The sequence below is a fragment of the Bubalus kerabau genome, chromosome 9, assembly GCF_029407905.1.
Source record: "Bubalus kerabau isolate K-KA32 ecotype Philippines breed swamp buffalo chromosome 9, PCC_UOA_SB_1v2, whole genome shotgun sequence".
NCBI lineage: Eukaryota > Metazoa > Chordata > Mammalia > Artiodactyla > Bovidae > Bubalus > Bubalus kerabau.
The window spans coordinates 96745743-96771131 of NC_073632.1; the positions used below are offsets into that span (position 1 = coordinate 96745743).

A 25389-nucleotide genomic window follows, 5' to 3' on the forward strand; every position below is an offset into this window, starting at 1 on the left:
AAAGTTTCCTCATTCAAAAGTGTTTTTTTTAACCCACCTCCCTCGCTTTCTCGGCTCCTCCCTCGCGCGAGCACCGCCTCCTCTCCTGCGGCGGGTGAGACCCGAGCGTCGGAGTCAGGAGCGCGGAATCCGGCGATGGCGGGGCCTCCGGCGTCTCTGTCTGCGCGGGACGTAGGGTTTGTGTCGCTTTCCTCGGCCACTCTCTCGGCTCCTTTTCCTTCTCCCCGCTGCAGCGGAAAGCTGAGCCTCGTGGGGAACCTGTGGGTACTGGGGGAGGGAAGCGGAGGCGGGCTGGAAGCGCCTGCTCCTCCGCCGCCAGCGAGTTCCAGTCCGCCGCCGGGTTCCGCTTCCCTTGGGGCCACGGCTCGGTTTATAACGGCTCACGGGGAGGCGAGGGCTAGGCGGCCGCTCGCCGGGCTCCAGGCTCGGACTGTCTTTGCAGCTTCCTTCTTGCGGTGTGATTCGTGGCTTCTTGCCTGCCTACACGGGAACGGACTGCGAATCCCGACTGGAAATCTCGGTTTACCCCTACCTCTCTCTACAAGTGACGGTTCGGGGATGTTGGTTGCCTTGCATTAATTTGTATCGAACAGTTAATGCGTCTTTAAAGTGGTTCGATACTGTTTATTATTATTGTTTTTTAACTCACGCATGACTGTCTTGAGCGTGTTATGCCCCCTTTCAGAAGTGTTGCAGCGCGTGCCTCTAACCATATTTAATAAACCTACCTTTTGAGGGGGATGCTTAAAGCTCTCTGCAAAAGTTAGGGATCTGAGATCTATAGAGAAGTATGTTTCTTCCTTTCGCTAATCGGATTAATTTGTAATCCCATTATAATTTGTAATCCCATTGTACCTGTACCGTCTTGCTTTTTTAAAAGTCATAGATTGCATACAAATGTATCTGTTAACTAGTGGCCCAGACGGTAAAGCGTCTGTCTGCAATGCAGGAGACCCGGGTTCGATCCCTGGGTTGGGAAGATACCCTGGAGAAGGAAATGGCAGCCCACTCCAGTATTCTTGCCTGGAAAATCCCACGGACCGCGGAGCTTGGTAGGTTACCATCCATGGGGTCGCAAAGAGTCGGATACGACTGTACCGTCTTGCTTTTTTAAAAGTCAAAGATTGCATACAGATATACCTGTTAATACAAATTGGAAGGCCCAATTTACATTTGAGTTGTGTCCTTACTGCAAAATATTGCAAAACTCAAGAACACTTGGAAAAAATTGACCGTACCAGCAATGGATTGAGGTTAGAGAAGCACCTTAGGCCCTGAATTTAAGATTGTACTCACCTTCAGGCAAATATAGGGAGTGTCTGCATCGTTAAATTTTGAGTCCTAGGTATATCTGCCTTCATCCAAGTCCCTGGACCTGAGACGTTACTCTTGGAGATATAAACCTATGAGGAAATGCAGTAGCTAGAAAAATAGCAATACTTTCTAGTTGTTTCCCTGGTGGCTCAGATGGTGAAGAATCCGCCTGCAATGCAGGGGATCTGGGTTTGAATTGGGAAGATCCCATGGAGAAGGGCGGAGAAGGCGATGGCACCCCACTCCAGTACTCTTGCCTGGAAAATCCCATGGATGGAGGAGCCTGGTGGGCTGCAGTCCATGGGGTCGCTAAGAGTCTGACACGACTGAGCAACTTCACTTTCACTTTTCACTTTCATACATTGGAGAAAGAAATGGCAACCCACTCCAGTGTTCTTGCCTGGAGAATCCCAGGGACAGGGGAGCCTGGTGGGCTGCCGTCTATGGGGTCGCACAGAGTCGGACAGGACTGAATCGACTTAGCAGCAGCAGCAGCGTGGAGAAGGGAATGGCACCCACTCTAGTATTCTTGCCTGGAGAATCCCAGGGACAGGGGAGCCTGGTGGGCTGCCGTCTATGGGGTCGCACAGAGTCGGACAGGACTGAATCGACTTAGCAGCAGCAGCAGCGTGGAGAAGGGAATGGCACCCACTCTAGTATTCTTGCCTGAAGAAGTCCATGGACAGAGGAGCCTAGTTTATGGGGTCGAAGAGTCAGACACGACTGAGTTACTTAACACTTAACTAAGTAAAATCTCAAAGAACTGTCACTTTTTGTATCTGCTGCTTTGGAAAATTCAAATGTCAATTGATTTAGTGTTCTTTCAGTTTTTCCAAGGACTTAGTAGTAATTGTTCGGAGAAGGCAATGGCAACCCACTCCAGTACTCTTGCCTGGAAAATCCCATGGACAGAGGAGCCTGGTAGGCTGCAGTCCATGGGGTCGCTAAGAGTCTGACACTACTGAGCAACTTCACTTTCACTTTTCACTTTCATACATTGGAGAAGAAAATGGCAACCCACTCCAGTATTCTTGCCTGGAGAATCCCAGGGAAGGGGGCCCCTGGTGGGCTGCCCTCTATGGGGTTGCACAGAGTCGGACACGACTGAAGTGACTTAGGACCAGCAGCAGCAGTAGTAATTGTTAAAAGTTAAATTCTGATCAGAGCAGTTACTATTCCCTGGTGGCTCAGACGGTAAAGAGTCTGCCTGCAATGTGAGAGACCTAGGTTCAATCCCTGGGTGTGGAAGATCCAATGGAGAAGGAAATGGCAACCAGCTCCAGTATTCTTGCCTGGAAAATCCCATGGGCAGAAGAGCCTGGCAGGCTACAGTCCATGGGGTCGCAGAGAGTAGGACACGACTGAAGCGACTTCATTTCATTTCATGGATATTAAAACCCGTTCACTGTAAAACCCACAGAATCAGAAAACATTTTTGCAATTTTTTTCCTTTAAGCTTTATGGTTCACATTTGAGGAAGGCTCTTGAAGAAATACTCAGGACATATAATCCTATTTTTGAAAATTGGAATAAGATATTTGAGATTTTACAAGTGTGATGATCCCAGATTTAAGTTAGCATAGGAGAGTTGGGCAGAAGTATTGCAACTGTCTTTGTTTTTACGTTGTCTCTGGTGATCTGAAGACATAAATGAACTGATAAGTTGTTTTGTGCTTTCTATTTAAAAACTTCACAGTGCTAAATTTTTTTTCTCTCCGGACCATGTATTTCCTTAAACTAATAATACATACAATGATAATCTGTAAATCTTGATTTTTGTATGGCTAAAATCAAGAATATCTTTAATTTTTGATTCAGGTATACTCAGATTTTTCCTCATCTCCAGCTTTCTTCATTCTCTGACACTTCTAAAAAAATCTCTCATTTTCTGGTTGGGAAAGCAAGATGGTAACTTGCCTTAATTTTGCTTAGGGTCAGAGAGGATGGAAGGAGTTACTGGGGAAGCAAAGAAGGCAGCAAGAAAAACCTTTGAAAAGAATTAATGTTGGCTGGGAATATAGACAAGGAGAAGCAGGGGTGTAAATGTCTTGCCCTGCATACTTCTGCACTGCAAAGTGGTTCAGGCAGTTTCACATCCATTGCCTCACCTTTCTAGGTAGGAAAGGTCATTTAGTAAATAATAAACCTAGGAGGAAAGCCTATTTGACTTTTAGGATAATTCTGTTTCTGTCTTACCACTTTGTTAGACTAGTTTCTGGTTAAGGAGAAGAAAAGGAATACAATAAGAAGGATAAGAATGATTAAACACTCTAGGGAATAGTCTGAGATTTGAGGCACAAACCATGCTTAGTTTTTATGATACACCAGAGAGGTTTTCCAGGCTTCCCTAGTGGCTCAGATGGTAAAGAATCTGGCTGCAATGTGGGAGACCCAGGTTTGATCCCTGGGTGGGTAAGATCCCCTGGAGAAGGGAATGGCTTAACCACTCCAGTATTCTTGTCTGGAGAATCTCATGGACAGAGCCTACAGTCCATGGGGTTGCAAAGAATCAGACACATCTGAGCAACTAACACTCTCAGAGAGGTTTTCCGATTTTCTTGAGTTGCTCCAGGAGTTGGGCAATGCTGGTTTACTTTACAGGAGTTGTTTGCAAAAGAATTTAAATTTAGATGAGGTGTTCCAAAAACTGAAAGATGACAGTCTTCTAGTGTGAATGCTACTGAATAATCTGCTGTGTGTGTGACTCTTTTCTAGATCATTTGCATATCTTTCAGTTAAAGACAGATCACCCCAGATCTTAACCAAAGCTATTGATACATTGCATCGACATAAAAGTGAATTTTTCGAGAAACATGGAGAGGTAAGAATTGTGTTTTTACGTAATTCTTTTGTGTTTAAGTCTAACAAACACAATAAGCAGTTTTCCGTATGTGGTAATGGTCATTTCACCTGGAGATAAGTTCATAACATGAAACTTCAAAAAAAAGGCAGACTAGGTAAGGCAAGATAATGTCGAAATGAGATCTGTTTGTGTTCTTTGATTTTTCAACTTAAGAATTCTAAATTTAAATGTTTATTCATTTGTGAAAGACATAAATTGTAGTTTTGAAATGTTTTATTTTTTCCTTCTTAAATTTAGATCCATAAAAATTTGTTACCCTAGAGGAATTATGCATATATGTGTGTACATATATATATATTTATAGTTATAGATAAGATAATTTCATATAAACTGATTTTAGTGTAGACTACTCGTACACGTGTGTGTATATATTATATATATATATAAACTGCCCCCCGCCCATATTTTTACAGAAAGGCCTGGAAGCTGAAAAGAAAGCAATTTCTCTTCTTTCAAAATTACGGAACGAATTGCAAACAGATAAACCGATTGTTCCTTTGGTTGAAAAGTTTGTTGATACTGACATATGGAATCAGTACCTAGAATATCAACAGAGTCTTTTAAGTGAAAGTGATGGGAAACCAAGGTGGTTTCTCTCACCGTGGCTATTTGTAGAATGCTACATGTATCGTAGAATTCATGAAGCAATTATCCAAAGGTAAGTTTGTAACCATCAAATAACAAATGTAGATAATTTATGCTTTGTTTAAAATTATAAAATGGTAATTTTTATTTTTTTTATTTATTTATTTATTTTTTAAAACAAGACATATTTTTATTTCAGAGTTTTCATAGGTCAGGAGTCTGGGCATGGCTCAGCTGGGTTCTCTGTTGAGGATATCACGAGGCTGCAGCCATGGTGTCGACCAGGGCTGTGACTAAAATGGTAATTTTTAAAATAAAAGCCAAATGAAGCCTGAATTCAGTTCAGCAGATATTAATGGTGCTGTTAGATATTTCTGCAAATGTTATTGTTGTAATTGATTATTGGCAGTTATTATCCACTTGCTTAGAATAGACCTAAGATTGAATATCTGAAGTAGGAACTAATTATAAAAAGTTTAATTTTTTATAATTAATAATTTATAAATTATAATTTTTAATTTTTATAATTAAATTTAATTATAAAAAAGTTCTTATAAGAACTTTTAATTAGTTAAAAGCTATATAAAAATAAAAAATTATTCTTCAAATTTAATTTGAAGAATACAACAAATTGTTCTTAATAAGCAAAAAAATGTTAATTTGAAATAATTATTTATGTAAAAAATCAAGACGGACAAAGTAAGCATATGTTTAGTTTTTAAAAATAGATAATATGTCAGAATTAATTTGCTAAAAGAAATCAACAGAACAGTCAACAGAACTGCATTGTTCTGATGCACTATCTTAATTTTCCACTCTTGTTTTTAATGGCTAGATTAGTAAAGGACTCAAAAAGTTAAACACATGTTCCAGAATAACTTTTTATAGTTATTTACACTAATTAATTTTTCCCTAGGAAAATTATGATAGAGAACTGCTTTACGGAGCAGAAGAAAATGTAATGTGGATCATACTTTTAGCTCACAGGTTACAGAAATACAGATTTGCTGGGTAAGAGGAATCCTTTGGTATCCATTCCTCAACATAGCATAGGATACTTGAAGACACTTAAACCAGCACTGAAAGTAAAATAAAAAGATTACTTAGGGAAACATGCGTAAACTTGAGTCTATTTTTTTTTCTGTTTTAATCTTTATAAATTATTATAAGGTCACACTTATTTTAGTATTTGCTGAATAAGTGTGTTTTAGGTCTTGTGCTTTAAAAGCAGAATACACTCACTAAAAATACAGCATATTACCTGGCACACAGACCCAAGCAAAAGACTAGCAAGCACTAGACTCTGTCATGTACTGAATACCAGCTCAGTTCTCATTATTTTGCAACCCAGTGACATAGGTGTTATGGTTTCCATTTTACAGTGGAGGAAACTGAGGCTCAGAGAGATTAGTATCTTTTCCGAGGCTGCGTGGTGAGTAACTGGTAGAACCAGTATTGGAGCCTGGTCTGTGCAAATCAGATAAGCCCCCTCCTCAAACAAGTAGTGCATTTGGATATCTTTTCAGGACTAGGGTTAGTCTGATGTTCCGGGTGATGGTTTCATAACTCTGGAAAATATGCATGTATCAGACAAAGCTGCTGAAGTGTTGAAACACTGAGTGGCACCCTGAATAGGCTTGGAGGAGTTCAAACGTTAGAGAAGTAAAAGGAATGCTGTTTCTGTTTTTGGAGGTGGATCCAATTCAGAGTGAAAAATCTAGGCCAGAAGCTTACAAACCTAGCTGTTTGTCACCCAGTTGGGCAAAAGTTTTTTGGTTTGTTTTTAAATATGCAGATTTTGAAATTGTTATATTAAATCCTAATGGTGTTATTTGTCCGTGGTGGGGCCTGTACATAGATTTTTCTTTCCATGCTCCAGAGAGATTCTGCCCAGCCTGTACTGCTAACCATTGGTCCAGGAATAGCTTGATAAAAGGGATAGATAAAAGGCAACATTTAGCTTGAAGTTCAGAAAGGAGAATATTAGTGAGTCAGGGGTGTGGAACTCTCCTAAGGGGATTTCTTAGGCAAATATTTGAAGATCTAGGTATTTGTCTGATACTCAGGTTACAGGTAGTACAAAGAAGGGCTGTCCTACAGCGGAACTAGCACTGAAGTAGTTGTTTTTTTAATCGAAGTACAGTGGTTTATAATATTGTGTTAGTTTCAGATATACAGCAAAGTGATTCAGATATTTCTGTGTATGTGTGTATGTGTGTGTGTATATGTATATACATATATTAGATTATTTTCCATTATAGGTTATTATAAGATATTGACTATAGTTCCCTGTGCTATACTGTAAATCCTTGTTGCTTATCTATTTTATGTATAGTAGAAGTATCTGTTAATCCCATCAGTTCAGTTCAGTCGCTCAGTCGTGTCTGACTCAAGTTTAATCAAGTAGCTCAAGTCACTCAGGAGAGCCTGTATTTGAATCCAAGTCTATTTTGCTCAAATCCTGTATGTATCCCCTTCACACCACTCAGCTGCCTAGGTCAGTGTGAAAATCAGGACAAAGTTCTTATCTAGAGAGACAAAAGCTGGCATCATCATCATATCAGTCAGTTCAGTTCAGTTCAGTCGCTCAGTCGTGTCCAACTCTTTGCGACCCCATGAATCGCAGCACGCCAGGCCTCCCTGTCCATCACCAACTCCCGGAGTTCACCCAGACCCACGTCCATCGAGTCAGTGATGCCATCCAGCCATCTCATCCTCTGTCGTCCCCTTCTCCTCCTGCCCCCAATCCCTCCTAGCATCACAGTCTTTTCTAATGAGTCAACTCTTCGCATGAGGTGGCCAAAGTACTGGAGTTTCAGCTTTAGCATCATTCCTTCCAAAGAAATCCCAGGGCTCATCTCCTTCAGAATGGACTGGTTGGATCTCCTTGCAGTCCAAGGGACTCTCAGGAGTCTTCTCCAACATCACAGTTCAAAAGCATCAATTCTTCAGCGCTCAGCCTTCTTCACAGTCCAACTCTCACATCCATGCATGACCACTGGAAAAACCATAGCCTTGACTAGACGAACCTTTGTTGGCAAAGTAATGTCTCTGCTTTTGAATATGCTATCTAGGTTGGTCATAACTTTCCTTCCAAGGAGTAAGCGTCTTTTAATTTCATGGCTGCAGTCACCATCTGTAGTGATTTTGGAGCCCAAAAAAATAAAGTCTGACACTGTTTCCACTGTTTGCCCATCTATTTCCCATGAAGTGATGGGACCGGATGCCATGATCTTCATTTTCTGAATGTTGAGCTTTAAGCCAACTTTTTCACTCTCCACTTTCACTTTCATCAAGAGGCTTTTGAGTTCCTCTTCACTTTCTGCCATAAGGGTGGTGTCATCTGCATATCTGAGGTGATTGATATTTCTCCCGGCAATCTTGATTCCAGCTTGTGCTTCTTCTAGCCCAGCGTTTCTCATGAAGTACTCTGCATATATGTTAAATAAGCAGGGTGACAATATACAGCCTTGACATACTCCTTTTCCTATTTGGAACCAGTCTGTTGTTCCATGTCCAGTTTTAACTGTTGCTTCTTGACCTGCATACAAATACTCCTAATTTATCCCTGCCCTTGAAGTAGTTTTTAAGTGTCCAACTTGTTAGGTTTCTTATATGAAGAATTCCTATCCTGGGTCAGTGACCCATCCCGAGTAACCAAAGGAAAGGAAAGTCGCTCAGTCGTGTCCAACTCTTTGCGACCCCATGGACTGTAGCCTACCAGGCTCTTCCCTCCATGGGATTCTCCAGGCAAGAGTACTGGAGTGGGTTGCCATTTCCTTCTCCAGGGGATCTTCCCGACCCAGGGATCAAACCCAGGTCTCCCGCATTCCAGGCAGACGCTTTAACCTCTGAGACACCAGGGTATCTTTCTAGCTTTTACAGGATCCCAAAGCACACATAGGGGCTTCCCAGGTGGCACTAGTGGTAAAGAACCCACCTGCCTATGAAGGGGATGTAAGAGATGGAGGTTCGATCCCTGAGTCGGGAGGATCCCCTGGAGGAGGAAATGGCAACCCATTCCAGGATTCTTGCCTGGAGAATTCCATGGACAGAGGAGCCTGGTGGACTATAATCCATAGGATCAAAAAAAGTCAGGCACCACTGAAGGAACTTAGCACACATGCACAGAAAGTACACGTTAGGTTTAAGATATGTTTCTGATGACTTTGCCCCTTACACTGAAACATATTTTGAATTTTCTTTGTCAAGATGTATAGTTTGGGTTTTTTAGAGTTAAGTGGTTGAATAGTCTGCAAATTAAATTAAGATTCAAAGTTTTAGCTATATGTAAAATTTAAGTATGCTTCAGATACTGAAAAATGAAAATACGAAGAAAATGGCAGACATTTTTAAGCTTTTATTAAAGTGTGATATACATGCTGAATAGTACATATTTCTTAAGTATTCAGCAGTCTTTACTGGAATATGCTGTGTCCCTAGTGGTCAGATCAAAAGGCAGATTTAGGCCCCCACACGCTGCCTTTGGATCCCAAACATTCAAACACATATTCTTGGTGAACATCTGTGTGTATTTCTGTTGGGTATATACTTAGGAGTGAACCCCTGGGTCAAGTGTGTACACACATACAGCTCTGCTGCTGCTGCTGCTGCTGCTAAGTCGCTTCAGTCGTGTCCGACTTTGTGCGACCCCATAGACGGAAGCCACCAGGCTCCCCTGTCCCTGGGATTCTCCGGGCAAGAACACTGGAGTGGGTTGCCAATGCATACAGCTCTAGTAGATTCTAAAGTGGCAAACATTTTAAGTTCTCTGAAATCATTTATAGCTATGTGAGTTTGCTCTCTTAAAGTGTAAGGAGCAAGTCTCAAGGGGTTTCCCCGGCAGTCCACTGGTTAAGCCTCTGCACTTCCAATGCAGGGGTCCAGGTTCAGTTCCTGGCTGGGGAGCAGAAATCCCACAATCAGTGCCACGAGGCCAAACGAGGGTCTGCAGGTTTTCCTGGAAAGGGCCAGTCGGTCAGTATTCTAGGCTCTCAGACGCCTCAGCTTCAGCCGTGCCAGAGCAGCCGTAGGCAGTATGTAAGTGAATGTGGTTGTGTTCTGAAGGAACAGCAGAGTTATGGACCCTGAACTTGGAATTTCGTGTATCACAAAATCTTTTTCCATTTTTTTTCAACTCTTCAAAAAAGCCATTCTGAGCTTGCAGATCATACAGGACAGGTAGTGGGCCAGAGAGGGCCTGCAAGCTGCAGTTTGCTGACCACCACAGTGGAACCCATGCATCCAAATACATTGATCCCTTTACCTCACCTTGAGAGACTGATTCATTTCAGCAATGCTGCCATTGCTAAAAAAGTCTTTTAATTCTTTGAACTTCTTTCAGAGCCAGTTGACAAACCTCAAAACGAGATTAGTCTCATTATTATTTAGTCACTCCTCATTTCTGACCAAAAATGTTTTATTCCATTTGATCTACATGCTTCATTCTACTGAAATTGCTGTGAGTGACTTTTGGCTGTTTCCAAAAACAAGTTAACTCCAAAGCATGAAAATACTCGTCGTTTTCGACAGGACATTTAATAACAGGTTCTGAGGAAAATCCCCAAAGAGGAATTCCAAAAGTGCTTCGAGCAATGGCAGCATTCTTGGACTAAGGGTGTAGCTTTCCAGGCTGACTCACTATCTGGAGGGAGGCAGCCATCACTGGGGTGTGTAAATTCTGGTGTGTTTTTGATTTTGATTTTAATTTTAATGAATCCCATTGCATCTGCCATATTGCCTTTTTATCCTAAGGTAGAAGACCCCTGGAAAAAGTAGCTAATTTTGAAGATCAGATTCTGTAAAGTCTGTTATGCTAGTATGTATACCTTCTGAGTTACGTGTTTCTTATGTCAATATTATTTGATCTCTCATTAGACAACATGAATATGTAGACGTGGAACATACATCACCATTGGTCAAAGTCAACTTGGGAGTAAAAGTTGCTAAGAAATTAGAAATCTACACATAAATGATCAAAAGTTGTCATTACAATAAGATTTACATTAGTGCTGTCTGCTTTATAGCAAGTAGTCATTGGGTTCCTGTAATGTTCTGTGTTTGACTCCTTCACAATTACTGTATTATATTCAACTTTTCTGTTTATATCCATATGTTTGTTATTTGGAGCCTGAGCCACACTGAGCACCCGTAAAAATGTTTGTTAAACTAAAGCAACTGTCATGAAATTCTGTTTCTCTTTCCCCTTTTTCCTAAAAACCCACTGGATAAATAATTATGGATACAGTCCCTATAATTATTTAATACTTCCAGTATATTTGACAACTAATTAAAATGAGTTTGGGTATTTATTTTTGCATAATTTATTTAATTTTATTTCGTTAATGTAAATTGATTATTTTTGTGTAACTTGTCTGTGTTATACCTAATAAAAATCACCACTAATTTTTTGGATGGGTTGCTACTATTCTCTTTCCTTTAAAAAACTGCAATTACTCAAATGTTTAAAAAAGATACAGAGTTATAGAAATGTTTCACTTATTATTTTTTTCCTGTTTTAGTCCACCAATCAATGACTTTGATATATTTAAAGAATTGAAAGACCAAAATTTCTTCGAATCTCAGGAATCTGTCATTGCCTTATGTACTCATCTGCAAGAGTTGAGGAAAACTATTGAAGACCTAGATGAAAATCAACTGAAAAATGAATTTTTTAAAGTTCTTCAGGTAAATATAATAATTTTTATTATTCTAATATTTAATTATTCTAATGACAAATTTTGATCATTTATGTGTAGATTTCTAATTTCTTAGCAACTTTTACTCTCAAGTTGACTTTGACCAGTGGTGATGTATGTTCCGTGGCTACATATTCATGTTGTCTAATGAGAGATCAAATAATATTGACCTAAGAAAAACGTAACTCTCCTGAGTCTGTCTGTTTATTTAAACAGTTGAAAAGTAAACTGGTATACATTTAACAGCAGGGAGACACTGTGGGGGAAGAGGCTTCAGGAAATGAGGAGCAGAGAGGAGAGGGGCTGCAGGGACCCCCCCATAGAAGCCAGGGTGCATTGAAGCAAAGGCAAGGACTTTGGTTTTTACTCATGCTGAAATGAGAAGCTGTTAGAAGGTTTTAATCAGAGGAGTAACACAACATGACTTAGGTCAAGAATTACTTCTGCGAATAGACTGAAGGCACAAGGGTAGAAATAGGTAGTTTTGTTACTGAAACGACTCAGGTCTGGACCAAGCTGATAGCATCAGAGGTGGTACAGGTCACCAGATTCTGGATATGCTTTGAAAGTAGAGGCCACAGCTTTTTTATTCAGCATTATTAGAGAAAATGTAGATTGGATGGACATTTTATATTGAGTTTTGTAGAAATGAATTTTATGAACATTTTTAGCCACCCCTCCTCCCATTATGTCCTACGTAATAGAGTTTTTTTTATTGGTTATTCAAAAGAAGGGTACATGTATTGTGCTTTTTCTTTTTCAGATTTCACTGTGGGGAAATAAGTGTGATCTGTCTCTATCAGGTGGGGAACATATTTCTCAGAAGACCAATATAATGAATTCATTGGAAGACCTAAAACCTTTCATTTTAGTGAACGACATGGATCGTCTTTGGTCATTGCTAAGCAATTGCAAGAAAACAAGAGAAAAAGAATCTGTTACTCGAGTGGATATTGTTCTGGATAATTCTGGGTTTGAACTTATTACAGACTTAGTATTAGCTGACTTCTTGTTGTCCTCTAAACTGGCAACTAAAATCCATTTTTATGGGAAAACGATTCCATGGTTTGTTTCTGATACTACTCTACACGATTTTAATTGGATAATCAAACAACTAAAGCATTCTAATAATAAGTGGGTGTCCCAATGTGGGGTTGACTGGGAAGACCATATTAAAACGGGCAGATGGGTTTACCTCGATCATATATTTTGGACTCTGCCTCATGAATTCAGTGCAATGTCTCAGGTCGCTCCTGATTTACATGCTGCACTACAAAAGGCTCATTTAATTTTCTTCAAGGGTGACTTGAATTATAGGAAGCTGATGGGTGACAGAAGATGGGAGTTTACCGTTCCATTTCATGAGGCGTTGAGTGGCTTCCACCCTGCACCTCTGTGCAGCATCAGAACATTAAAGGCTGAGGTTCAGGTTGGTCTGCAGCCCGGGCAAGGTGAACAGCTCACAGCTTCTGAGCCCAACTGGCTGACCACTGGGAAATACGGAGTGTTTCAGTTTGATGGTCCACTCTGACTTGGTGTAGGAACTTTCAGTTGTGTAGAAAGATCTGACCGACACTCGGCAGCCCCAACAAACCTCTGGGAAGCTTGGCTTCTCGGTGGTGATTTGTACACTCTCCGATGCTTTCTCATTTGAACGCTTAGCCCCACTACATTGTTTTGGGGCTAGGTGCACTGGTTACAGATAACTTAACACTGATGTTGGAATTTCAGTAACTTATTTCAAGTCAAAGGTATCATTTCAGATGGTTTTAATGAACTTAATTAGGCAGAAATAGAAGTCAATTCTGCTTTATAAGTTAACATTTTAAAAAATACAATGCTGCATGGTATTTAATATTCTAGGAGGCATGAAATTTTACTTGATTTGGGGCTCTAAGGGCTCAGTGATAATATAATATACATCTTAAATATGCTTTGTAAAGAGGGGCATTTCTTAATGGATACCTGAATACGTGAAAGTAAAACTTACCTCATAAGTTATTAGAATTTTTAATTTTGTTACTGGATTTTCATTTCCATATTTATCATTTGCACACATTTATATTTTGATCTGTGGAAAGGGAGGTTGGAAACTCAAAATTGAACAGAATAAAACAGTACTTGAGGAAATGTAATATCTTTACATTCTGTTTGTGATATCCATAATCAGCTGAAATACATTATTTTAACACATATGTGTTTTAAATGAACAGAATTGCTGTGCAGTCTTAAAAAAAATCCATTAGATAGGAAAGATTCTTCTGTGTAGACTTTGTACTACCAATGAGTTAATTCACTTTTTATAATCTTACACATTTATTGGCGATCACTGTAAATTTCAGGTCAGTTTGTTTTGCAACTGAAATTGAAAATAAATCTGGACATGTTTTCTTGCACCAGAATAATAAAATGAATTGTAAATTGTATAAAAAATCTCATCAGTTTTATCTTTCAGTGGAGGAAGGGCAAGAAAGGAAGATTAAAGATGAACTCTATAAAGTGTACCCCTAGTACACCACCCCCAGTGTTCCTGTTAAGATTTAGTATTTTCACAGTTATGCCACCATGACCACAGTCTACTTTCAGACCATTTTCATCCAGCCTAAAAGACAGGGCTCTCTGCCTAGAGTCTTCTCCCTGTCCCCCACCTGTTTCTGCCCCAGCAAGTTTGGCCTCTGTGTGTTTGGCATAGGTACAGAGGAGCATGTAGGAGGAGGCTGAGGCTCTGAGGTCAACTGAGGGTGAATTTTCCACTGAAGAGCTCAGTGGTCTTGGAAAACATTCCCGAAATAGCATCTTCAATTGCTTCCACTGCTTAACAGTAACATACTTGGTTAAGGATGAAGTAACTCCAGGATAAAGCAGTCTGTAAATTTCATGCAACACTTTTCCAGCAAGATATAGATCCAGTATCTTACAGGTATATTACAAGACAGATCCAGTATCTTATAGGTATATTACAATAAAAATGTGGAAGAAGGGTAGGTAAATAGGTAGGTAGAAAATGGTGGTTATATCACACACGGGCCAGTGGTAGAGTCCATCTGCCAATGAAGGAGACAGGAAACAGGTTTGATCCCTGGCCTGGGAAGATTCCCCTGGAGCAGGAAATGGCAACCCATTCCAGTATTCTTACCTGGAAAACTCCATGGACAGAGAAGCCTGGCAGGTCCTAGTCCATGGGGTCGCAGAGTCAGACACAACTGAGCATCTGTGTGTTTGGCATAGGTACAGAGGAGCACTCATGCACACATATACTCCATGGATTTATGTTACTTTTTGATTAAACAGCAAATGAACAAGATTTCTTGGGATGACCCACCTCTCGGATTTGAGGTGGCATTTTGGTGTTTGATACAAATGCAGTAATCCTATTGAACTCTTTAATGGCCAGAATCCACGTTATTCAACTTCAAAGTTTTATTTCTAGAAAAGAAATTCCCACTGCAAAAGGCAATACCAATGTAGTTCAAACTCTACTTAGGTTTTAAGAAAATCCTAGGGTGAATTGAAAATACAATTCAGAGTTAGATTTATTAAAATTGCCTCTCCTGCTCATTTTCCTAATAACTCTCTCTGCCCAAGCCCTCACTGAGTCTTGTTCTCAAGCCTCTAACTCCACAAAACTTTCTCCCCTCTTCTCTTGACTATTTTTGCTGGACTGAGTTGGGGTGTGGGGCATCTAGGAGACTGACTACTTCTACACATGCGTGCTTTATTACCTTGGTAAAGTGCCCATGCAGTGTCTGACATTCACAGTATGATACCTTGATACTTGATACGATACCTTGACATTACAGAAAGTGAGTAAGGCGGGGGGAAAATGAGAAAAATGATGACATTATTCCACCACCACCAGTACTCCTGTTAAGATTTTGGTGTTTCTCCATGCCTAGACATATTTTTTACATTTCTAAGAAAAAGCAGGTTTGTACTGTTCAAAAAAAAATTTTCCCCCGTTTTTAAATAATTGATATTGTGTTCAGTCACTCAGTTATGTCCGATTCTTTGTGGCCCCATAGCCTATAGCCCACCAGGCTCCTCTGTCCATGGTATTCTCTAGGCAAGAATACTGGAGTGGGTTGCCATGTCCTTCTTTAGAGCATCTTCCTGACCCAGAGTGTGAACCTCAGTCTTCTGCATTGCAGGCAGATTCTTTTTCTCTGAGCCACCAGGGAAGCCCTCATTTGTCATAATTTTTTCCTGGTAGAGGAATGGAAGACTTTTGGATAGCAGGATGACCTGGGACTCATATTGATCAACAGTGATCTGGGACTCATAAATATTTGATTTACAATCCTTGGTCTCCTATTAAATCCATGACCTAAGTCACATTCTCACAATTTTACTGGAAAAGGAGAAGTTATTTCTGGTCAACTTGAACTACATTCAATCGCAAAGCCAGATTCCCTGGGGAGTCATGCTGAAAGCTATCAACAGTCTGGCACCCCCTAGAGGCCGCCTGAATATTCCATGAACCCTGACCTCTTCCCTTCATCTTTAAATTACAAGGAGCCTCATGTACTCTCAGCCATCTCATCAGAGACCACCATTGACCTTGTTCTACCTTCCTGCTCTTCTTTGCTGGGTCACATTTTCCCCACTCTCAGACCTTTTAAAATATAGAAAGGAAAATCTGTTCTTATGGAAGACACTTCTAAAATGTTGATTTCCATTAGTTGTACATTTTTGAGGGGCAGCCACTGACTGTGTCCGCCGTGTTTCCCCTCACACAGAATACTGAGTACGGGGTAGCTGTTCAGTGAGTGGCTGGTAGGTGACAAATTCTAGCCTTTGAAGTAATTTTCTTATCTCCCTGATGTGATGCTATTTAAATTGAAATCTGAAGGATGAAATGGGTCTACTTGAAAGTCTAATCAATGAAATCAGTTAGTACTTGTTAAATGAATAAAGAAATCCATGTTATATAATTGGGAGTTTTGCACAAGTGTATGCATCTTTGAATACTGCTTTATACCTTCAATATTATATTGTGCCCAGTTTCCCATTTGTTAATTCTTCAAAATGTGATTTTTAATGACTGCAAACATTTCATGATATAGCTAGATTGTATTTTATTTTGCTATATAGATTGTCCAAAATCTTTGCTATCATTAAGGAAGCTGATAGGAACATCTTCAGACAACCAGTACCAAGATTTGCAAGTCTTCAGTTACTGAGAATTGCTTGAAGCCACCCAATTATTCTAGTCCTTTGAAATAATTGCTTCTCTTAGGCTTGTATTTAGCTTTTAGGCCCAAACTCTCAACAATGAGTAATTGCTTTATATGAGAAGCAAAGTCACTTTTTGCCTTTCGTTAAAAAATTCACAATATATGCTGATGACTTTCAATCCTGCTTGAGTTCAATACAAAGTTTAGGCACAAGGGGGAGATCCATTAGCATTGGAAAGTGGCTGGATTTTTCTTCTGTACTATTTAGTACAGAGATTTCAGGAAGAAAAACTGGCAGAGTATAATTTTCATTGTTGACTACACACATTCTTGTGGTTTCAACTTTAAAATCATTATCCTGGAACAAGGATTTGGTAAAACACAGTAAGGTCAATGACAACAAAACTGTATCCTCATTCCTTTCTTGGCTAAAATTTTGTTACATGTAATGTTTGTAACCAAATGTTACTGTGGTTAATCATAGAAGTATATCAACATAGGTGAATTTGAAAATAAAATTCTGAAAAAGTGGAGAAAAGAAATAGTGTTTCATTGTTCTTGCCTGGAGAATCCCAGGGACAGGGGAGCCTGGTGGGCTGCCATCTATGGGGTCTCACAGAGTCGGACATGACTGAAGCGACTTAGCAGCAGGAGCAGCAGCAGCAGCAACAACATAGAAAAGTCACACTAGAAAAAACTTTGTAAGAGAATAAAAAGAATTGCTTTTCATTTCACTTAAACTTTGCTTGAAGAAGCAAAACTGTACTGGTTTTCTTAACTGTAACAGCAAGTTAATTTTTACCATAATTCAGAAAATTTAAAGGAGCTAATATTTCAATTCTATCTTACATTTAAGAAGATAAACATTGGGCTTCGTATATCCCCAGTGCAGAAATTCTGCAACTGGGATTCAAGGGTTTCAGGGATAGAATTCAGGTGACCTGTAAGTTTGGTTGAAAAAAAATTTCATCTTTCTTTTTATTAATCTCTAATTGAAAAGTAGTATTTCCTTCAGTATTGATTATTGGCTGTAAATTTCAGCAATATTTGCAGTATCTGTGCTTTTGTCACCTGCAAAAATCACAAGTCTTTTCATATTACATTATGGTTGCTTCCACTAGCTTGAATTATTGCTTTATTATTACATCAAAAATTTAGATGTTTTATTTGGAGAAGTTCATGACCCAAAAAAGTTAACAATACATGCTCTCGTTTTTTTTTTTTTTTTAACTTTTACCTCAGTTTTCTTTCTTTCTTTTTCATAAAGTTGGTGAAAGACATGAGTGGGTTTATTTTCATGATTTTGTTTTTGAAGTGAAGAGGAGATACATCATACTGTGTTTTTTCTTCCCATTTCAGACTTCACTTAATATAATTCTTCTACTGTCCAGCTTGATTTCTTCCAGGGGTCCTTAATGAGAAAGAAAAGATTTCACATTTGCACATGGAATGAGTCATCCTTAATCTATCAGTACAAGGCTTTTGTGTGTGTGTGTGTGTGTGTGTGTTTGTTTGTTTTTTTTTAATTAAAAAAAATGAAAAAGTATTTGGAATGTTTTCCTATTTAGAACTCACCTTAAAATGTTTTACAGATCTTAAAAATCAGAAATCAGAAAGAGCTGTTTAAAATATGAAGCAAGAAGCAGAATTTAACAAAATTTCTTTGACAAGTATTCCCAATTTTATAATAATGACTGACAATCAGTGAATAGCAAGCATGTTATAGATGCATTGTAATCAGAAAAATGAAAGTGAGTTGCTCAGTCTTGTTTGACCCTTTGTGACCCCAGGGACTGTAGCTTACCAGGCTCCTCCTTCCATGGGATTTTCCAGACAAGAATAGTGGAGTGGATTGCCATTTGCTTCTCCAGGGGATCTTTCCAACCTAGGGATCGAATCCAGGTCTCTCACATTGCAGGCAGATGCTTTACCATCTGAGCCACCAGCTGCTAAGTCACTTCAGTCGTGTCCGACTCTGTGCGACCCCGTAGACAGCAGCCCAACAGGCTCCCCCTTCCCTGGGATTCTCCAGGCAAGAACACTGGAGTGGGTTGCCATTTCCTTCTCCAATGAAAGTGAAAAGTGAAAATGAAGTCGCTCAGTTGTGTCCGACTCTTAGCGACCCCATGGACTGCAGCCTACCAGTCTCCTCCATCCATGGGATTTTCCAGGCAAGAGTACTGGAGTGGGGTGCCATTGCCTTCTCTGGAGCCATCAGGGAAGCCCATAATAAAAAAAAGATACCATTTATGGAGCACTATGTTCCAGGCACAGGATTAAGTGCTTTACTCATAATGTGGCATGATATCTTCATAAAAATCCCAGAGGCAAAGATTTTTATTCCATTATTTATATAGGACCACCAGGTCTCAGTGATTTCAAGTAACTGGGCACAAGGCTACTCAACTAGTCAATGGCAGAGACAAAATTCAAGCTCCGATCTATTGGGCTCCACAAATCAAGTATGGCTTTTATTTCAGGTTACTATGCCTTTCCCGTAATTTGTAACCATGTAATTAAATTCTTTTTAAAAATGAGTAAATATATACCATCCATGACAATTTGAGCCAGGAGATTGTGTGGATGATCAGCCACATTGTGAGTTATTAATATGTTGAAGTCTCGGGAGGAAAAGGAAAAAATCCAGTGAAAGATAATGTTTTTAAATAATCATCTAAAACAAGGGCGGGTGGGAATGGGGATTGTTTTCTTGTATCATTATATTTTGTATCATTTGGATGCTTATGAATTTATGGAATTTTACAGTAGGCTGAACACCACATTGAGAAAGGAAGCCTTCTCTTGGTGCAAAGAGCTGAACATCAGCAAATCCAGTGATGAAAAGGATGCCTCTCATGTTTCAGGCCACCAACCAGCTGAAAACCAGTGGGTAGTTCTTTTGAAGGGAAATTATTCTTATGACCAGATGGAAGTGATTTATCGAGAATGAACTGGCTTATTCTTTCAACCAAAGGGATGATATAAAAACTGTTTTGCTGTCTTGGTGAAATCCCAAATCTGTTCGGATAAACTATTCCAACTCTTGCCTCATCTTTGATAGCATTATGGACAAGTTGTTTAAAATTAAGCAAACCATAGTTTTATATCAACCTGTAAGATTATGCCTTGATTCTTTATTTCTATTTCCTTTCTCATCAGTTCCCAAATGGAGTGTTATTTAAACTGCTGAAACCCTAATAATGATGATCTGAGAGGAGACACATCAGATACCTTTCCTTATTGAGTTGGGTTCTTGTTCAGAGAAGGTAACTTGGACAAGGAATCTGAATTTCAGTCCCAGTTCTGTTACTAATTAATTATGTAGTTTTTAGCTGGCACTCAATTATTCTGTTACTTAATGTTCTCAAATATAAGCAATAAACTTCCTTTTAGCTCCATGATTTTCTGATCTAATTGTTTTTTCTGCCGTGCACCAAAGCAGGATAATCCTATTTACTCTTGCACAAACACTGGCATTTTACCTTTGTGGAAAATTCTACTTCTTTCTTTCTTTGTTGTTTAGTCATATCTGACTCTTTGTGATCCCATGGACTGCAGGATGACAGACTTCCCTGTCCTTCACTATTTCCCAGAGTTTGCACAAACTCATGTCCATTGAGTTGATGATGCCATACAACCATCTCATTCTCTGTTGGCCCCTTCTCCTTCTGCCTTCAGTCTTTCCCAGCATCAGGGTCTTTTCCAAGGAGTGGGCTCTTGACATCAGGTGGCCAAATTATTGGGAGTTTCAGCTTCAGCATCAGTCCTTCCAATACATACAGATATACATCCAATACATACAATACAATACAGAGTTGATTTCCTTTAGGATTGACTGATTTGATCTCCTTGCTGTGCAAAGTACTTTCAAGAGTCCTTCTTCCTACTTGTTAATATATATGTCATTTTTTTCTTCATGGAAAACTCTTTTTCTATTAATTTCTGTATAACCCATTGAAAGACTAACTTCCCTTTGATCCCTGTCTGTAAGATGGTTAACTCCCACCTCCATATCAGGCAGGTCAATTACCTACTGAATATGACAAAGTGCTTTTGCAAGCTTAACCATTTTGGAATTTAAGACAAATCATGAGAATATAATTAAATATGTTGATGAGCAAGAACTGAAGGATGCAATTTATTTTCAGTTAAAAGAATTGATTGAAAAATTCCCTTATGTAGACTGCTGGCACTATAGACAGAAATTCTTTATGGAATGAAGGAATATTTTTCTACATTTAGAAGTCTGACTGAGCAACAGGACTCCAGAAGTAGAAACTGAAGCTGAGACTGTTGAAAGACAGTACAAAAGTCATTTTTCCTTCCTTTTTCCTGGCACAGCCATCTTCTTATTTGAACCTTTGCTGTATTGGTACCACTCCCTTTTCCAATGATTGTGCTTAAAAGGGGGCTTAAGGAAGGAAGTAGCCCTTGTCTTCCTCTGGAGATTTTCATGTCTGGAAGTGATGCTAAAAATGTTTAATTTTACACACAAGATATAAGATTCTGAGAGAATAAGAAATTTGCCAGTGGTAGCAAGTAACAGGACCTGCATTTGAACAAGGTAGATAGGCCCAAATCCATACTTTTTGCCACCACGTACACTGCCTCTCATAATAATAATACTCCACATTTTGCTCATTACATTACATTTACTCATACATTTTACAAAGCACTTTGTACTTTACCAAAGAATTCACATACTATGCCACATCAACATAAGAGCGTTATGAAATAGGTTATTATTACCTTAACTTGATCGAAGGGTGAAAGAGGTTCAACAAGGTTCAACACAGCTAGTAAGTGTCTGGATTGGGGCTTGAACCCAAAAGCTCTAAAGTCTCCTGTTCTTTGTATGGTCCCATAAATTCTTCAGGACAATAGTGAGGTTTCTCAGAGATCAGAAGTGTCTCCCTAAAAGTTAGACTTTGTTCTATTGATCACAGTTCTCAACCTGTGCTTCTGAGAGCCCTTGGGGTTCTGGGGAGGTACTTTGGGACTTGGGCTTGGGTGTAAGAAAGGAGCGATGGGGAGGCACTCTTTTGTATATGCTATAAATGCATTGACTTGTGATTTTATTTTGCTTATTTTACAATATTTATTATTTATTTATTTATTTGGCTGTGCTGGATCTTAGTTGGCACACGCAGAATGTTGGATCTTTGTGGCATGTGAGATTTAGGACCCTGACCAGGGATCGAACCCAGGCTCCCTGCATTGGGAGCGTGAAGTCTTAGTCACTTGACCACCAGGGAGGTCCTGGGAGGCACTTGAGTAGGGTTCTAGAACCCCACCCTTTGTCAGCTAGGTGAACCAAGGAAATCCCCAAATTGGTCTGTTCTACACACAGGACTCCTGAAAAAGTTTCCAATTGAACAAAGATTCATTGGCAAAAAGGAGAAAGAGTCTTGGAAACTACTGCTATAGGCAATATGGAGCCATTGAGAGTTTCTGAAGAGGGAAGTGGGAAAAAGCATGTGTTAGAAAAATCAATCTGGCAGTTTTGTGGTGAGTGTGAGTGAAAGTCGTTCAGTTGTGTCCAACTCTTTGGGACCCCATGGACTATACAATCCATGGAATTCTCCAGGCCAGAATACTGGAGTAGGTAGCAGTTCCCTTCTCCAGGGAATCTTCCCAACCCAGGGATCGAACCCAGATCTCCCACATTGCAGGAGGATTCTTTACCAGTTGAGCCACCAGGGAAACCCAAGAATACTGGAGTGGGTAGCCTATCCCTTCTCCAGGGGATCTTCCCAACCCAGGAATCTAACTGGGGTCTCCTGCATTACAGGCAGATTCTTTACCAACTGATCTATCAGGGAAACCCAGTTTTGTGGTAGGAAATTTTCAATGTGGAGAGTCTGGGTAGGGAGAGACAGAAAGGAGGTGATAGAAATAATGGAGGTTTCACAAGAGGATGGGAGAGGACAGGAAAGTCAGAGCAAGATGTAGGAACAGCAAAAACTCAGTTTCTCTGGATCTTAGGGTCCAAAGGACTAAACAATATTTTTTGCATATTTATTTATTTTATTTTAAAAATTATAGCCAACTTTCTTTCCTTTGAAGTACAAGTCTAAGAATTTCAGGACATGTATAGATCCATGACCACCACCATAATCAACACACAGAACAATTCCATCTCCCCCAAACTCCCTCGCGCTGTTCCTCTATATTCAGCTTTACTCCAACTCCTAACTCTTGGAACCACAGATCTTGTTCTTTGTCCTGTAGTTTTGTCCTTTTGAGAATGTCATATAGATGGGATCATACAATACAAACCTTTCGAGGTTGGCTTCTTCACCCAACATAACGCCTTTGAGATTCATGCATGTTGCTATGAGAGTCAACATGGAGATTGTGATTCCTGGAGAGTCATCCAGGAGATTCTGAGACAGGAAATAAGGCAGCAAAAGGGAGCTGTGCATTAATAATGTTGGGATCTGAATGGGTCTTTTTTCTTATAGCAAAACTTTATTTCTTTCCATATTTTTTAACACCAAAAACATTTTGTTCTAAGGTACAGCCAATTAACAACATTGTGGTAGTTTCGGGTGAACAGCAAAGAGACTCAGCCATACATATACATGGACCTCTCCTCCCTCAAACCCTCCTCCCATCCAGGCTGGCACATAATATTGAGCAGAGTTGAACGGTTTTGAGTCGAATCTCTGAGGGAATTGCTTCCTTTATTCACTCTGAGAATCATTTGCTGAGCCATAAATATGTGCTATGCACTGTTTTAGGTGTTGGGATGAAGTCATGAACAGAATAAAATCCTTATCCTCCCAGAGTTTACAATCCAAGTGAGGGGAAACAAGCAAGCCCAGGAGTGGTTTGATGTCAGGAGGTGATATATTTTTGACATCAAGGAGAAGAGCCTATTTCATACAGAGTGGTCAGGGACAGCCATTTGAACAGGCAGATCTGATCTTGGACCTTCTTTAACCACGGACAGAGGATAAACTCTTCTTTACCCATGGACAGAGAATACACTCTGTGTGTGGATGGATGTGGGAGAGCAGGGAGAAACTGAGGCAAAGGAGTCATGTAATGTGGGCCTGAACTCGGCTGATGACAGAAAAATGGAAGAAAGATGAATGTAAAGAAATATTTTGGAGGAAAATGGTGTTTACTGTCTTAAGAGTTTACATAGGTTGGAAAATAATTTCTAAAAATACAGGTAAACTGACCAACAATGAGGGCAATATAAATTCTGGAAACTAAGGATACTTGGTCTGACTGTACCTAATACTTTGCAGTTGAATTAATGTAAGCTGTGGCTTTCAAACTGTACTTCTAAAAACCCCTGGGGCTTTGTTAAGGTGTTTCCAGGAGTACCAGGAGCAGTTTGGGCATGGAGCCGTGTTTTCAACTGCCAGCTGAACAAGAGCAGAGCCAAGATGATCTGTTTTACGTATTTGCTTCCTTGTAAAATTTCACTGGAGTGAGGTGTGACACAGGAAAAAGAAGAGGAGCAGGATTACTGTGTGGGAAACCTTACTCTCAAAACTTATTTAGTGAATAAAGAGGCTTAGACAGAAACTATTTTGGCCCCAGGGCATTGGTGGGAGAGGGGCAGGGGAGGGGGCAGCGGGTGGGCACAGCTAGTTGTGTTACAGATCTGACCCAGATAAAAAAATTCTCCCCCTCAAATAATTGTATCATTTTGTGTTTTCCTCTAACTATATCTACACTTAGAGTTTTTGTTTTATTTGCCATTCAAATGGTTCATTTTTTACTTTTAAAAATGAAAATAAATTCATAATACATCTTCTTTCATAAATTTCTAATCTTCCCATCAAAATTCATCAGGATTACATATCTGTTTTTGTTTTCAAATATTAGACATTTTATAGGTAAGGTTATGCTGGCTATAACAGGTAAATACCCAAAGCTCAACAGCTTAACAAAAGGGAAGTCCAATTAGCTGGAATGTGTGGCAGGGAGGTGATGGGGTGATCTGTTCTCTGCAGACATTCAGGAATCCAGGCTGATGGAGGTTCTACCTCGTTCAATTTGTGGTTTTGGAGCTCATTCAGATTTCAGGATTTAGCCAGAAGACAGAGGAAGAGAGAGCATACAGCATCACACAGGAGGTTTTAATGGACCAAACCTGAGGGTGATATACTTTACTTCTGCCCACATACCAAAGGCCAGAAATTCAAAGTTACACCTAACCAGGTTTGGTGGACAGCTAGCCTGTCCGGGACACATACATGATCACGATATAAAAACTGGAAAACATAAATCTGGGCCTTGTGTTTATGTTTTCATCTTGGGACAAATCAGCCTGAATTTATGTCTGAGTGTTTGTGACTGTGTGTGAACACTGAGATGTGTGAGGACTGACTCAGGGAGTTCTGCTCACACGTATGTTACAAAATGGCTGAAGCCTGATGTGCTAAGGAATTGGGATAATTCTGACTTTTTCTCACTTTACCTTTCAGAGTTCTGGGAAGACTCACCTGCCTAGGGCAGTCTTTCCCAACCTACCATCAAATATGTTTATGACTCCAGCGTTGAGGACATACCATGTTTGCAGTATTGCTTGGTGACTAACTGTGGTTTGTGTTTTATGGTTTTTCTCTTTTCTGCAACTCATCATTCCTTGTTAACCAGAAAGTCCTCAAGATTAGACCTACATACTTTTTATTCTTTCGAATTCACTGAATAGTCTGATCACCACTCTGTATCAAGAGCAGGTATTAAGTAATTGTGGCTAATTTACCAAATGAAATAAAGGCAGTTTAAACTC

The 25389-nt window shown here is 39.7% G+C and overlaps 2 protein-coding genes across 7 annotated transcripts in view; one reads left to right on the forward strand and one right to left on the reverse strand.

Annotated features, from left to right (window-relative positions):
* RMND1 (required for meiotic nuclear division 1 homolog) overlaps positions 1 to 151 on the reverse strand; it is a 34682-nt gene extending 34531 nt beyond the window's left edge. The window contains exon 1 of one of the 2 annotated variants that reach the window (XM_055535984.1): positions 38 to 151. The gene's annotated coding sequence lies outside the window, so the exon portion shown is untranslated. The remainder of the gene's footprint in view (positions 1 to 37) is intronic. The other variant, XM_055535977.1, reaches the window with a different exon arrangement.
* ARMT1 (acidic residue methyltransferase 1) lies at positions 38 to 25160 on the forward strand. 5 transcript variants are annotated; one of them, XM_055535986.1, is made up of 6 exons: positions 38 to 176; positions 4030 to 4135; positions 4591 to 4835; positions 11284 to 11449; positions 12224 to 12263; positions 19401 to 20035. In XM_055535986.1, exons 1-6 carry the CDS (start codon positions 136 to 138, stop codon positions 19406 to 19408), a joined length of 606 nt encoding a protein of 201 aa, XP_055391961.1. In that variant the 5' UTR covers positions 38 to 135; the 3' UTR covers positions 19409 to 20035. The 5 variants fall into 5 exon arrangements, with proteins under 5 accessions (XP_055391961.1, XP_055391962.1, XP_055391963.1 ...); XM_055535987.1 differs by having other exon boundaries at positions 19404 to 20035; XM_055535988.1 differs by lacking the exons at positions 11284 to 11449; positions 12224 to 12263 and adding an exon at positions 25082 to 25160 and having other exon boundaries at positions 19401 to 19520.
* Positions 25161 to 25389: the final 229 nt, after the last annotated feature.